General features: G+C 53.1%; 1 protein-coding gene across 3 annotated transcripts in view; it reads left to right on the forward strand.

Annotated features, from left to right (window-relative positions):
* The window catches only part of MBOAT2 (membrane bound O-acyltransferase domain containing 2), a 58,054-nt gene that overhangs the window by 26,676 nt on the left and 15,085 nt on the right, over nucleotides 1-16,293 (forward strand). For 2 of the 3 annotated variants that reach the window (XM_059660590.1, XM_059660592.1), the window contains one exon: nucleotides 12,269-12,364. The exons of the other annotated variant lie outside the window; for it this stretch is intronic. In XM_059660590.1, coding sequence (XP_059516573.1) covers nucleotides 12,269-12,364 — 96 coding nt within the window. The remainder of the gene's footprint in view (nucleotides 1-12,268; nucleotides 12,365-16,293) is intronic. 3 annotated transcript variants of the gene reach the window in all.

Raw genomic sequence — 16,293 nt, forward strand, 5'->3', positions numbered from 1 at the left:
CTGGAGTGGGGGTGGGGAGGTGAGATGGGGGAGGGGGGGTGTGACAGTGGGGAGGGGCCCCGTTGCCGGAGAGGTTAGGCTGCGGGTTGTCTTAGGACTCGCCAAGTACTGGTCACCCAGAGGCTGACCTGAAGACATGTACGATGAAGAGACATAGAGCGACGCTGCCCACGCCCCACGGGTCGCCAAGCTGCTGTGGGTTGTGTTGTAAGAGCTGCAGGACATGCCTGTGAGCCAACCAGCCATGGCTCAGCTTCCACCACCTTGAGCAGACATGTCTGTGTGCTGTGGTGTGTCTAGGATCCCAGAGGTGGTGGACACGTGGGTCCTCGCCCTCCAAAACTCACCGCTCACTTGCCCGGCCGGTGTGGCTCAGGGGCTGAGCATCGACCTACGAACCAGGAGGTCACGGTTTGATTCCTGGTTGGGGCATGTGCCCGGGTTGCGGGCTCGATCACCAGGAGATTCTCTCTCATCATTGATGTTTCTCTCTCTCTCTCCCGGTCACCGGGGCAGGCGCACTGCAGTCCCCGCTGGAGGGAGCTGGGCCCGTGGCCGAGGAGGCAGGAAGGAGGGAGAGACTGGCCTGGAAGTGGGAAAGCCAGGCCTGTCCCCCATCGGCCATCTGTGCAGGGTCCGGAGGGGCAGGACAGATGCTGGCGTTACGTACTTGCATTGAAGTGTAGTCGTAAAAGTTGGGAAATACTGCAGAGCACTTTCCTCAGCCTCCTTTCCTGGTGATAACACCGAGCAGCCGCTCGAGCACCCGTGCGGCTTCCTCCTGGCTCAGCCCTGCCGTGGGTGTGGCAGCCCTGCTCACCGGGAGGCAGGTGGGTGAGGAGGCAGGGGTCGGAGCTGGCCTGTCTGATCGCACCCGGCCCAGCCGTGTCCCTCTGCACTGGGCTCCTCCTGAGCAGGAAGCAGGGTGATGCCGAGAATGCGTCCTTAGAAAGAAATACCGCCCCTAACCGCCCGCCGTGGCTCAGGGGGTGAGCGGCGCCCTATGAACCAGGAGGTCAGGTTCGATCCCTGGTGGGGGCACAGGCCCGGGTTGTGGGTTCCATCCCCAGTGTGGGGCGTGCAGGAGGCAGCTGATCAATGTTTCTCCATCTCCCTCTCCCTTCCTCTCTGAAATCAATAAAAAAAATATTAAATAGAAAAAAGAAATGCCCTCACTTGGCTGAGGGGAGGGCAGGGAGCCACCGAGCAGCGTTCTGTTCTCTTCCTCGGAGAGCCGCTGCTCTAGATGCTGCATCTTTCTTGATTTGAAAATAACATGTTATTTAAAAATAGCCGGTCGTTGTAATGATGACGTTAAGAATGCTTCTAAAAAGGAATGAAAAATAAAAGCGAGGAGTGCTCCTCCCTGGCGGGGACCGAACCCACCTTCCGGTCTGAGTGCGTTTGGAAATTAACCTCACGTTGACAACAAGACCCTCGTTCTTGTCTGAGCTGAAAGAAAAGTGGAGAAACCACACAACCATCTATTCGAATGACAGACAACAGCAGTCCCGTGTCTGAGCAGCGCACGTTTACGTGACATGTGGGTGTGCGTGGAAGTGTCGTGAGGGGACGCTCGCCGCCTGGGGCTCTGCTTTTTATTTTTATTAGATTTTTAAAAAACATTTTATTGATTTCAGAGAGGAAGGGTGAGGGAGAAAGATGGAAACATCAATGATGAGAGGGAATCATGGATCAGCTGCCTCCTGCACACCTCACACTGGGGATGGAGCCCGCAACCTGGGCCTGTGCCCTGACCGGGACTCGAACCCTGACCTCCTGGATCCTAGGGCGATGCTCACCCACTGAGCCACGCCGACCAGGCTCGCTAGTGGTTTTTACAAACGTCCCAGCAGCGCCGTGTGAGAGGGCTCCGGCCACTGGGCGGATGAGGGAGCGTCGGTTCTGGAAGGTGAGGTCATGTGAGCGAGGTCCAGACCCGGGTGCTGGCCGCCGGGGAGTCTGTGAGAGTGGACCGTGCTGTCTGCTCCCGGGGTCGTGCTGGGTCGTGTGTTGTCGGGTTATTTCTCGACCAAGCTTCCTTCAAAGGCTTTGTTTGTTTAAGCTGGAGAAACAAAAAGAGATTTCCATCTGCTTACCGAGGACGCAAACATCCTGGCTTGTTTTTCGAAAGAATAACAAGCCCCACTGAGATACGGGGTTGGGGCTGGCTCTCTCTTTTTTCTTTTTTAAATCCTCATCCGAGGATATTTCCCCCCATTGATTTCAAGGGAGAATGGGAGAGAGGTAAGAGCGGGAGAGAGACACACACATCGATTGGTCACCTCCCGCCCGTGCCCCGTGCCTTTGACCAGCAATTGAACCCGAGACCCTTTGGTCCATGGGCTGACGCTCTGATCGCTGAGCAGACCAGCCAGAGCCAGGGGCTGGCGTGTCTGAGCTTCCTTACAATATGGCATCGGGGTGCTCGGGCTCAGCAGCTGGTGCCTTTGCCCTCCGTCCTGCCCACCCTGAGGGACAGCTCTCACTCCTCCACTGAGACCGTCCCAGCCGGAAGGAGCGCTGTACTTCACATGCACGCACACACACACGCATGCTCACACACACACGCGCGCATGCTCTCACACACCCACACGCACACACTTGCACACGCTCACACACACATACATGCTCACCCCCCCCACTCTCACACACACACACACACACGCTCACACACCCACATGCACACACACTCGCACATGCACACACACGCACACGCACACACTCACACACCCAAGCTGTCCACACCCAGTGCCCTTGTGTTTGCGTGGATGCTGGTCCCTCAGCCCTGGCTCTGGGTGACCTCCGGGCTGAAGGCCGCCCCCCACCCCCGCCCCCTCCCGCACAGACTGAGTCACCCTCACCTTGCGGGCTGGCTCCTGTACCCCTGTGCGTCTCAGGTTACCCTGTGCTGCAGGGACTGGCTCAGGCTGCATTCAGGTCCTGACCCTGGAGCCTCCCTTCCTGCTCACCTGCCGGGAGCCGGGAGCCGGGTACGGGAGCCGGGAGCCGGGAGCTGGGCCACGCTGTCTGAGTTGCTGTCCTCCGGCCTCAGGTGCCTCACTTGTCCATTAGGAGCAATGATGACGCAGCCGCAGGGGGTGGTAGTGGCGACGCCGTGCCGTCAGCTGTATTTCATTAAATGTCAGATGCCACGGACGGCCACAGGCACCGCTCGAAAGGACTGCGTGCCAGCCGTCGTGAGAGGACGCTTGGTCTAAGGATGTTCAGTGTGCCCGGCCGGTGTGGCTCAGTGGTTGAGCATCGACCTAGGAACCAGGAGGTCAGGGTTCGATTCCCAGTCAGGGCACATGCCCGGGTTGTAGGCTCGATCCCCAGGGTGGGGCGTGCAGGAGGCAGTCGACCCATGATTCTCTCTCATCATGATGTTTCTATCTCTGTCTCCCTCTCCCTTCCTCGCTGAAGTCAATAAAAATATATTAAAAACAAAACAAACAAGCATGTTCAGTGTGAACTCACGGGAGTGTCAGAGTCCACAAGGCCCTGGGCAGAGCGGGTGAGCACCGCGCCACGTTAGTGAGCTCAGCCCCTTGGCCTCCTGGGGACTCGGACCCCGAGAGGCCAGAGCCGGGGCCTCAGTCCACGTTGTGTCCTCCGCTCCGCCCGGACGTATTAAGGGATTCGAATGTGCGCTGGACCCCAGCTGAACCGGCTCTGCTCATGAGCTGACCATTTTCTGAAACGCACACCCGGGGCCGACTGCAGAGGGCGCCTCCTTCTCCAGGTCCCAGCTCTGAGAGACCCACGGGCTCAGCCGGGGGGGGGGGGGGGGGGCCGCCTTCCCGCCCCCGCCCGTGTGCTACCAGCCAAAGCCTGGGGCAGATCACAGCACCTTTCTTCTTTTTGTTTTTTATTGATGTCAGCGAAGAAGGGAGCAGGGGAGAGAGAGAGACATCAGTGATGAGAGAGAATCATGGATCGGCTGCCTCCCGCACGCCCCACACTGAGGACCGAGCCCACAACCCGGGCCTGTGCCTTGACCGGGAATCGAACCTTGACCTCCGGGTTCATAGGTCGACACTCAACCACTGAGCCACGCCGGCCGGGCCACATTCTCTGTCTTGCTGCCCTTGCTTTCAAGACCTTTAAGAATTCATTGAATCCCTGTTTTTCCTTTTCTGTGTTCCACCTCCAGTCCTCAATCGTCCGCCCTGCAGTGTAGTAGGAGAGATTCAGGGGTCCTGTGTGCTGGGGGGCGGGAGGTGCACCAGGGCCTCTGTTCGGAGGCAGCCTCTGAAGGGTGAGTGACAGGTTCTAGCCTCCTGCTGGGTGTGGCCCACGACCTTGGAGTTGGGGAATTGGGGGTGATGCGGACCCTGTTCCACACACCTGTCCCCAGAGCCCTGGTTCCAGAAGCAGCCACGAGGGGCTGAAACTTGGGTGCCCTCCTGTGGCTGACTGTGCCTCAGTTGCCCAAGGCATCGACCATTGCATCGCCTGCCAGTGGAGTTTTTCATGCTTTCAGGCCAGTGGTTCTCAACCTTCTGGCCCTTTAAATACAGTTCCTCATGTTGTGACCCAACCATAAAATTATGTTCGTTGCTACTTCATAACTGTCATGTTGCTACTGTGATGAATCGTCATGTAAATATCTGATATGCAGGGTGGTCTTAGGCGAACCCTGTGAAAGGGCCATTCGACCGCCAAAGGGGTCGCGACCCACAGGTTGAGAACCGCTGCCTTAGACGTTTTAAATGTTTGTTTCTGTGCACTTACCCACCGAACCGGGGGCTGTTCACCAGATCGTTTGAATTAGAATCCAAAGTTCTTCACTCTTTTTTCACCGAAAGGGAAACTTTCCCGGGACCCGGGCCCGGGGCTCAGGCAGGCGGCTGCCCTGCAGGCTGAGGAGGTGGAGGAGGGGCCTTGTTTGGCCTTCTCGGGGTGCAGGTAGTTGGTGTGGCCGCCCTTCGGCTTGTTACCAGCAGCCACCAGCCACTTTCCTGCGTATGTTGGAATGGACTTGGAAATGGTCTTTATGGAGAAAGTGAAGTGACTCCGTTAGTTCCTGAGCCGGGTGGGCGCAGACATTGTGTTCTGTAAAAGGCTGCACCGTGGGCAGCTGGGCCCACGCCCGTCACCTGTGAACAGAGGGCGGCAGGGAGGGCTCGGCGACGCCTGGGTCAGTGTCCCCGTTCGTGTCTGGTCCAGTGAGCACAGCCGTGAATGGGGAAGAGCAAACAAAGCTCTCGGGGTGTATGTGTAAGGCACGCAGGTCTCCCGTACTGCAGCCTGCAGCCGGGAGGACACCTGGGGGGGCGGCAGGGAGCCCCCAGCCCTGGCCTCCCGAGCAGCACGGGGTGTGACGGACACCGGTTACCTGCAGGTCTCGAGGGAGGAGCCGAGGGCGTTCAGGTCATCGAACACCCGAACCCGGTATCTGTATCCGGGAGGAGCCGAGCGGAGGGACCTGGAGAGGGGGTCGTGTCCCCCCCCCCCCCCCCCCCCCGTGGAGGACGTGGCGTTCTAAAGGGATGGGAGCCAGAGGGGGACTCTGAGTCTGGTAGGAAGACCGCATGGTGTCTTTTGCTGGTAAGGAAGGTGGTTCTTCAAGCGTCTTAAATTCTATCAATGATTTCCCGTCCACAACACTCATTCACTCTCCCCAGGGAGCCCCACCAGGCTCTCCTGCTGCCAGGCCTTCACGGGGTGTGGCTACGTTTCTGATCTGGCCCGAGCCAGCCTCCAAAGCCCATTGTCACTGACGGAACTTCTATTACGGAGTGAAGAGGTAGACAAGTTACTCCCCCCCGCCCCCGCACCTCCACCCCCCCAAAAAACATAACAAAACACAACAAAACCAGTTATGACACTGGATGAACTTGCCAGCGAGAGCCGGAATGAGAGTCGGCCGGAGCGGGACTTGGGAAGCTCCCTGCACACCCCTGCGGGCTGGAGGCTGCACACAGGCGCAGGGGCGGCCGGAGAGGGCCTGGGCGAGAGGAAACACTGGGCAGACTTGACAACTGCCGGGCCATCCAGTGAGCCCTCGAACCCGCACAGATAGGCCGGCAGGGGGCAGGAGCCTCCCGGCTGAAGGTGTGTGAGCAGGAGCTCTGGCTAATCATTGACTGACCTCTGAGATGGGCAGACACAGGATGACCCCTAGAGCATTTGTGTGTGGAGAAACGGGGAAAGCAGCCAATCGGACCTGGCTCTAAATGGACCCCGAAACTGCAAAGCAGCTATTATGCAGACGTTCAGAGAATTAGAAGAAGATATGATGACCATGACTCAACCAATAGGGACTGTCAGTAAAGGCACAGAAGCTACTAAAAAGGACCAAATGGAAGTCCTAGAGCAAATAACCCAAATGAGAAATTGACTAATGTGCTACGGAGTGGTTTGTGATGGCCGAAGAAAGAATCAATGAACTCAAGGGTGGATCGATAGATATTAGCCAGTCTGTAGAACAGACGTAAAAAATATCAAAGAAGCCCGGCCGGCATGGCTCAGTGGTTGAGCATCAACCTATGAACCAGGAGGTCACGGTTTGATTCCCGGTCCAGGGCACATGCCTGGGTTACACGCTTGATCCCAGTAGGGGGCGTGCAGGAGGCAGCTGATCCATGATTCTCTCTCCTCATGGATGTTTCTCTCTCTCTCTCTCCCTCCCCCTTTCTCTCTCTGAAATAAATAAAAAATATTTTTTATAAATGAATGTCCCTGGCCAGTGTGGCTCAGTGGATAGAGTGTCGGCCTGTGGACTGAAGGGTCCCGGGTTCAGTTCCGGTCAAGGGCACATGCCCAGGTTGTAGGCTCGATTCCCAGTTGGGGGCGTGTAGGAGGCAGCCAATCAATGATTCTCTCTCATCATTGATGTTTGTATCCCTCTTCCTCTCTCCCTTCCTCTCTGAAATCAATAAAAAAATATATATATTTTTAAAAAGGGATGAAGGACTGGTCCATCAGCAGGCAGTGGCCTGAAACAGGCTGGTACATTATTTTGCTTATGATTTTGTGGGTCCGGAATTCAGGGACAGTTCAATTGGACGGGTCCCTCTTTTTCACGTGGCATCAGCCTCTTCACTCACGTATCTTAGGACATGGCCCTGTTCGGCGCCTCTCTCACACTCCTTCCTCCTTCCTTCTTGTTTTTAAAAAAATATTTTTTATTGTTGATAGTATTATAGATGTCTTTTGTTTACCCACCGCCCCTTATTCCCCTCCTTTCAGCCCCTATCTAGTCCCCACCAGATCTTCACTACCCTGGTGCCCATATCCATGGGCTGTGCATATCTATGTATATAAAAGGCTAATATGCTAAGTGTCCAACCATCCAACTGGTCGCTGTGACATGCACTGACCACCAGGGGGCAGGCACTTAACGCAGGAGCTGCCGTGACATGCACAGAGAAATGGCACCGCGGACCTGGCGCCCACAAAGCAACACTCGGCTTCCCCCAAGTGGGACACAGGCCCCACCACCACCCCAGAGCGACACCCCACCAAATCACAGCCAACACTGCCAAGACCCCATGGCGCAAAATGCAGCCCACTGCCCAGCCCAGCCTGGAAACGGTGGCTGTGGGCACCAGGTAATGACGTCACGTAGCAACGCCTGGCTTCTTCTCCCTAGCAATGACTAGACTCCTTGTAGTTTCTTCTGCCCAGGAACACGACTTGCTTCATAGCCAGGTGCAAACGTTTTACACTGCAACCAAATGACTGGAAGCGTTTTCCGTGCCTCATCTCATGTGATCCTCACAGAAGTCCTGGAGTAGGGAGATAGGAGACTCGGTAGAATCCTATTTTCTTTTCATTGGCTGGAAAATGAAGATTTAGAAAGCTTAGAAACTTGACCGACTGAAAAGAAGCAAGAAATAGTGGACCTTGAAAATGACTTCAGGTTTTCTCGCTGTGCAGAATATAGTCAGACACTGCTGCAGTTAAATATTTTACCCTTTGTTCTCCCTGCATGATCTACAATAATAATCTGTTCCGTGTTGATATTTACTGCTGTGTTGCTGACAATTACCTGAAAGAGAAGTTGGGGTGCTTCACTGGGCTGGAAAAAGTTTAGCTACATCAGAAAGCAGGTCTAATTAAGCAAGTTTGTTCTATGTCTATAAAAGTCTAAGTTGACTTGCGCATGCACCATACATATAAAGCTCTCACTGGCGCCAATTGCACATGTGTGTTTCGATCTGTCATTGTCGATTGTGAATTTGGTTGACACTTCTATTATAGAGGAAGGGTGAATAGCGATATTTAAATATTTCTTCTAATTAATTTCCTTTCAATGTGCACAAATCCGTGTACGGGGCCTCTAGTAAGGATCTAAGTTCTTTGGTTTATCTCTTCTCGTCCCCTCACCCCACATGGAAGTATGTCAGTCTGTTGCATGCTTCCCTGCTTCGGGTCTTATTTGGTTGGTCAATTCATTTTGTTCATTAGATTCCACAGATAAGTGAGATCATGTGATATTTGTCTTGCTCGGATTAGCTTATTTCACTTAGCATAGTATTTCCCAGGTCCGCCCGTGCTGTCCCAGACAGTAAGAGTTCCCTCTTTTTCACAGCTGCATAGTACTCCACGGTGTAAATGTCCCACAGCTTTTTTATCCCCTCGTCTGCTGGTGGGCACTGGGGCCCTCCTTCCGTTTTCATCTCATCCTCCAGGGCTTCCATGTGTGGGGGCCTCAGGACAGTCACACTTTCCTGGCAACCAACTTCCAAACGGCAGGAAGGAGGAACTGCCAGGCTCATGATGGGCTGCACCTGGGAACAGTTACTCCCGCCATAATCCACTGGCCAGCACAGTCCGGCGGGGCTCAAAGTGGGTAAAGCAGTCGGCTTCTCTTGCCGGGGGGCCGGCCAGGCTGCGGGAGAGCATGTGACCTGGGAGGTGCTGAAGCGGCTTTGGGAGATGCAGCTGCCGCCTGAGCTGTAGAAGTTGTTTTGTGTTGACGTGTCCACACCATGTGTGAGTGTGCATGTGGCTGCTCCACCAGGTCGCTGCCGGGAGTGTGCTCCCTGTGGGAAGCGTTTCAGTCAGGGCGCGGTCCCCCTCTTCCTTGCTCAGGAGGTTCAACTAGATTGGAATTGCCTATTTGTCTAAAGTTCTAAGGAACTCTTTCATAAATCACCTGAATTGATTACATGAAAAATTTAAGATTTTAACCTAGCCAAACATATGCTATACACACACACACACACACACACACACACACAGAGACAGACACACACACACACACACACACACACACACACACACTAGAGGCCCGGTGCACGAAATTCGTGCGTGGGTATGGTCCCTAGGCCTTGCCTGTGATCCGGGCCATCTTCCCTGGCTGTCCCCAGCCGGCCCCACCCCCTGCCACCACCTACCCTCGGTTCCCCATTCACCATCGGGTGATTGGAGCCTGCTGGCTGGGGGGAGGAACCAAGAGGTTGGCCGTTCCGCCCAATCGCCAACCCTGTACCCCCAGCTGCCACCCACCCCCAGTTTCCTGTTTGCCATCGGGCAATTGGATCCTGACGGCTGGGGGAAAGGACCAAGAGGATGGCCGTTCCCACCCACGTGACAATCCCACCCCCACCATGGGTCACCCTCTGTGTGGGGTGACCAGTGGGGCTGGGGCCTTGGCCTGGGGCTGCCCACATCCCTTGCCACCCACCCCTGGTTCCCTGTTTGCCATCGGGTAATCAGAGCCTGCTGGCCGGGGAAAGGGACCAAGAGGTAGTCAGTGCACCTCATATTGACTGATCGAGTGGTCATTCTGGTTGTTCTGCTGTTAGGGTCAATTTACATATTACCCTTTTATTATATAGGATGTCTACTTACATAAAAACCCTGGGTGTAACATCACGGCCAGAAGCACGACCAACCGGAAGGAAGTCAGTCCTGCAGGGGTCGTCTTGGAAACAGCTGTGCCCTCCCCCAGCTGTTTCCTGGAGGGCGAGGTTTCAGGCAGGAACCCGCCCTCAGGGAGAGGTTTCAGGCAGGAACCCGCCCTCGGAGCTGAGCATGGAAGTGAAATGATTTGTAATGGATCTATTATTGAAGCTACCTTTGGAAATACTATATCTATAGATCAGTGGTTCTCAACCTTGGCTGCACATTAGAATCACCTGGGAATCATTTTAAAACCCTGATTTCTGGGCTTCATCCTCCGGAAAATCTGTCTCTTTGTTACTAATGTTGTGGCCCCACTCCATAACAAAGACACAATTTCTGGAGGATGAGGCCCAGGAATCAGGATTTTAAAAAGATTCCCAGGTGATTCTAATGTGCAGCCAAGGTATAGATAATATTAAAAATATATCTAAATGTGCAATTCTTTGTCCAAAAAGTAAGCATGTTCAAAAATTAAATGAACAAAATTTGGATATACTTGATGGAGATTTGCACACATATTTGAGTGATGATTCCATTGATTCCACAGATGATGCTGAAAAGGAAAATTTTCCCATCGAATTTCTTAATAGTATTATTCCTTTGGGAATGCCATGTCATAAATTAAAATTGAAAGTGGGTGCAATCATCATGCTATTGAGAAATCTCAATAGTAAATGGGGTCTTTGTAATGGTACCAGATTTATTATCAAAAGATTACGACCTAACATTATCGAAGCTGAAGTATTAACAGGATCTGCAGAGGGAGAGGTTGTTCTGATTCCAAGAATTAATTTGTCCCCATCTCACACTGGTCTCCCATTTAAATTGATTCGACGACGGTTTCCCGTGATGCCAGCATTTGTGATGACTATTAATAAATCACAAGGACAAACTCTAGGCAAAGTAGGCATATTCCTACCTGAACCCGTTTTTGCACATGGTCAGTTATATGTTGCTTTCTCTTGCGTTTGAAGAGCATGTGATCTTACAATTAAAGTTCTAAATACTTCATCACAAGGGAAATTAGTCAAGCACTCTGAAAGTGTTTTCACTCTTAATGTGGTGTACAGGGAGATATTGGAATAAGTTTAATCACTTTATCAGTCATTGTTTGCATCACTGTTATTTTATATCATGTTTTTATTGTTTTCATATCATGTTTTTGTTGTTTTTATATCATGCCTCTGTTGTTGTTATATCCTTTTGTTACTGTTTATTTATTAATAAATTTATATATTATTTCCATACATTTTACTAATTTCCTTTCATCTCTCACACTTCTATTATAGAGAAAGGGCAAATAGCAATATTAAAATATCTCCGCTAATTAATTCCCTTTTTAAAAAATATATATTTTATTGATTTTTTACAGAGAGTAAGGGAGAGGGATAGAGAGTTAGAAACATTGATGAGAGAGAAACATCGATCAGCTGCCTCCTGCACACTCCCCACTGGGGCTGTGCCCGCAACCAAGGTACATGCCCTTGACCGGAATCGAACTTGGGACCCTTGAGTCCGCAGGCCAATGCTCTATCCACTGAGCCAAACCGGTTAGGGCAATTAATTCCCTTTTAATGTGCACGAATTTCGTGCACCGGGCTACTAGTATTTAATATTAGAAATGATGAGAAAGTCCTTCTCTTATTTGAGCACATTTGAATCTTTACCCACAGCTTCTATGTGCTTGGTTCCGTCTTGTGTATAATTCTTGAGTCCAGCTAGAATTGTGTAGATGCAGGTACAACACGCTTTTCCCCACCAGATGTCAACTCCTTGGGAGGTAACCCGTCCACTCCCGTGACTTGCCCGCAGCCTTCACTCCGTGCCATGCCATGTATATAGTCCCGGATCTGCTTCTGGGTCTGTGTCCTCTCCTATCGACATGTAAATTCTCCCCCTGCACCATGTCTTAGTTATCACAAGTTCCCATGCCTAACAGTGTGAGGAACTGCACGTCTGATGCCCACAGCAGGATGTATGCTCAGAGACCACTAAGGACACGTGTGTAAAAATCCCACGAAGAGTTTGTTGAATGTACATTTCAGCCAGATGTTTTTGTGCTAAATATCTTTTTCTAGAAAGAAGGAGGAGTGAGTAGAGCGAATCACAGTTTTATGCCCGAGAGCATGACTTTCAGATCCAGAATTTGGTGCCTGGAGGCCTTTCAGAAGGAAGAAGCGGACGGAGGCAGCCATCGCATGCATTAGCCATTGACGGGGCCCCGCGTCCCAGCACCCGGGAGCGGGAACTAGCGGAGTTTTCCGAACTTATTGAAGAAAGCTCTCGGGGAGTGGGTCTAGTGACACTGAAGTTTCGAACCCTGTCACAGTTAACAAATTACTTAAATGTGTTCTTGAACCAAATGAACCCTTTATTTTCACTAATCTAGCTTATTTTTGTTTTCCAGATATTGTTTTGTGTTTGCTTTGGGATACCTCATAGTGTGCCAAATTACTAGAGTCTATATCTTTGATTATGGACAATATTCTGCTGATTTTTCAGGGTAAGATGAAAACTTTGATTTAGTAGCCTGTTTTTTCTTTTCTTTTCTATTCTAACATGTTGGTTAAAGGACAAAATATAGTTGCATTTAGTGGTTCACATGAAAAGCTCTTACTGAACATTTTAGTTGAAAAGTCCGTTATGAATGTAGAAATGCCCTTGTTAAACGGTCTTCTGTAGAGTCACAAAGCCACCTCTCCCCTCACCCTGGCGTAAGCTAGTCTAACAATTTCACTTGTCACATGGCATCTGACATTGAAAGCGTTTCCCAATTCCGATAGAAATCCCTGCAGTCCTTTCCAGCTGTTGCCAACCAGCCCCCGAGTCCGCATTCTCGCCCCCCGTCTCTCTCTCTCTCTCTCTACTCTCTGGGTCACTCCGCAGCTTCTGCATGCGCTCTGATGGCCTGTCTTGCCTCTCAGCATCCTCGCGGCTTTCTTTGGACCAGGGTCCTGGGCGAACGCATTCCGCCTGGGTCTCCCAGAGAACGCCCTGCAGCGTGGATCTCGCTCCTGCATTTCCCTCTCGAGCAGTGTTCTCCATCCTTCTGCCCCGGGGCCCGCTGGGTGGTGGGACGAACTCGGCCCTCTGTGGTCCTCTTTGCTGTGACAAACCCACCGAGTGCCTGTTGAGAGATCGGCGCAGGCCAAGCCCCAAAGAGCTGACTGTGCGCACGGCTCTATGAAGGGACGCCCGCGGCACCCTGCGCGGGCGTGAGGCTGCCGGTGAGCCTCCCGGTTCTCTGTGTCAGCCGGCCAGCTCTCTCTACCGAACGGGACACGAAGACCTGCCTTTAAGTCGGTCCCGAGTCATCTGACAGGATAAGTAATGACCAGAAACCCAATTTGAGGACGACCAAAGTGCAAAAAAATGAAACAAAGCAAGTCACGGCGTCCAGGAAAAACATTGTCCGACAGCAGAAATGGACCCGAGTGTGTGACGCAGCGGGAAGTCCCCCGGGAAACGGCGAGCTTGAGAAGGGGAACGTTCTCTTCTCCTCGACGAGGTTAAAAGGGATTTTGCTTTTATTAAACAGGTTTTAAAAATAGGCTCGGATGAGAGGAGATTGCATTCAAAAGAACAAGCAGAGCCACGCCAAAGCAAACCTGGCTGGAGACGCTGAGTGATTAGCGGCGTGTTGAATAGAAGGAGAGGTGCACCTGGGCTTCAGAGGAGGCGGCTCGGTGCTGCCCCCTGGCGCACGGGTCCCAGGTCTCCGAGGACATGAACGGGAGCAGGACCCTGGGTAGACTGGCCCCCGAGCATCTTAGTGAACTTGGAGAAGAGACAGTCACAGGTCGTCATACCTCAGGGGAAGGAGGAGCTAGTTGTGTCTCTTTAAAAGAATCAAAACCACGTAGGAAATTTAATTTTCCTGAGAACAGTGACTACTGGACTTGCTCAGCACGGTATCCTTGAAGCGTAGCACGGAGAGGCGTTGAATTACTACTTATTGCATCGGCAGTAACACTCCAGCAAAGGAACCCCGCCCGGGGACGTAAGCACAACCTAGGAATCCTGACGCCGTGGGCAGAGCTGTGCTCTCGCAGCGGCAAATTCATCGCTCGGAACACGCACTTGTGTTATGATAAATAAGAGCAAAATTAGGCATTTTTAAAAATCCTCACCTGAGATAAATTTTCCATTGCTTTTCAGAGAGTGAAAGAGAGGGATGAAGGGAGAGGGAGGGAGAGAGAGAGAGAGAGAGAGAGAGAGAGAGAGAGAGAGGCATCGATGTGAGTATGTAGGGAAAAAACAACATAGCATCTTAAAAATGGAAAATCTGATATAAAACTTTGAGTACAACGTGTAATTTTTATCCATTAGGAAAAACATTTGCCCATGATCGGTGAGCTGATATGTATTAGACGGACAGATTGGCTGAAGGGGACTATTCTGGCAGATCTAAGTTGAAGGCCTCTCTCTCTCTCTCTCTCTCTCTCTCTCTCTCTCTGGCACAGGAGAGAAAAGCCCCTAGAGGCAGGCTCCCCTTGATGGAATCTGCAGGCATTTAGAAGCGCTGAGTGTGTAGTAGCAGAGAGGATCCTGGCTGGGTCCTAATGAGGTCAGTGGAGTAGCCCCCCAGCGTGGGCCGCTGCAGCCGGGAGAGCTGAGTAAGCGCCCCTCCGTGTGGGGGCCTGGCGCCCAGGAGCGAGAGCCCAGGGGTGAGGCCAGGCCCTGCTGAGGGCTCACCGGGCAGCTCTGTGGGGCGTCTCACGTGCACGCGGCGAGGGAGCCTTACTCTGTGTGCGTGCACGTGTGCACATGTGCGTGTGCATGGGGTGTGTGTGTGTGCTCGTGAGTGTGTCGGGAGAGGCGTAAGTGAAATGCTGGTGCAGTCGCTCTGACTGTCACAGAAACAGGTGTTCGTGACCCACATGTGCTGTCAGTAAGCCAGTCTCTGCTGCAGGGGAACTGCCCGCTTAGAACGCCCCCCCGCGCCCCCCACGGGGCCTGCGCTCGGGGGTCTGTCCCGCGGCCCTCGCTGTGCAGGCCGGTGCGGGCTCTGTCCAGTCCCCTTGGGGGACTTGCCTGGCACCCGCTCACCACACCCCCTCGCTGACGTCCCCTCCAGCGCTTCTCGCTTCTCTCTGCCGCCTGCTCCTCGCAGCCCCTCCCTACAACCGTGTCCGGTGCTTATGCTCACGCCGCGGCCCCGGCTGCCCCGGGACGGGCTGGACCAGAGGCGTGGCCTGCCGCTCATGGAGAGCCGCAGGGAGTGTTCAGGGCTGCTGGGCGCCAGAGAGGAGAGAGGGGTGAGCTGGTTGCACCCCCGTCCGCACCGCGAGCCCGCGTCCCACGGTGGGGGAGCCCGTGCTTCCTGGGGCGCCCGGGATGTGGACAGATCATTCCGGAGCTGAGTGGGGAGCGCTTTCAGGCCAGAAGACAGGCAGGAGGGAGTGCGGCCAGTGGCAGAAGGAATGGCAGGTCCCCACCGAGGAGCCGCGGTGCGTCTCTGCCCGGCGCGGTGCTGGGCGCCGGCGGGAAAGACTGCTAGTTCCTTACCTCACTGACGTTCTTAAAGAGGAAAAACAGACCCTAAAGCAGCCGTGTCGTTTGAGAAATGAAAAGGCGGTGGCTGTGAGAGTCCTTGGAAGGATGAGATGAGACGCGGGGCGGTGCCCGTGGGCAGAGGGCGTGCGCTCGGAGCACAGGCTGCGGTTCTGGGACCTCTGGACCGGGCGAGGGAGGAGCAGGAGGGTTACAGCACAGAGTTCATTCCTGTGTTGCTATCTAGAAAGTCTTGTATTATTTTCTTACACGCAGCTCTCACCCTCCTTTTGCCCGCCCTGCATGTGGCACCTAGCAGGAAAGTATGTCACTAAGCTGATAAAATAAATGGAATGCTATTTTATCAGTCGTTTTTTATTGTGTTTTAAGGTGACATGGGAATTAGAAGTTAGAACTGAAGGATATTTTATTTATTTAGTTATTTTTACTTTTTTTTTTTTATCGATTTTAGCGAGGAAGGGAAAGGGGGAGAGAGAGAGAAACATCAATGAAGAGAGAGAATCATGGATGGGCTGCCTCCTGCCCGCCCCCCCACTGGGGGATGGAGCCCACACCCAGGCCTGTGCCCTGACCGGGAATCGAACCGGCGACCTCTTGGCTCCTGAGTAAACGCTCAGCTGCTGAGCCACAGGGGCCGGGCTTCTCCGCGTGTTTAAAGGGCTAGTGGATCGTTGGTCCTGTCCGAAACGGCCATACTTGGAAAGCATCGTTGGGTTCAGACAGCCGTGATGTTTATTTCTACTTTGTGGCGCACGGGATTGACGCATAACAAAGTCCCGTCGTGTTACTGGTCCGACAGCTGTGCTGTGGCTGCATTGCCGGCATAAGCCTCCCCCTCCAGCCTGGCGGTCATGGCTCTGGCGTTAGGCAGGTGGGCCAGGTAGTCGGGTCAGCGTGGACCACATCTTCATGGACATT

The sequence above is a fragment of the Myotis daubentonii genome, chromosome 12 (genome assembly GCF_963259705.1).
Source record: "Myotis daubentonii chromosome 12, mMyoDau2.1, whole genome shotgun sequence".
Taxonomy (NCBI): Eukaryota; Metazoa; Chordata; class Mammalia; order Chiroptera; family Vespertilionidae; genus Myotis; species Myotis daubentonii.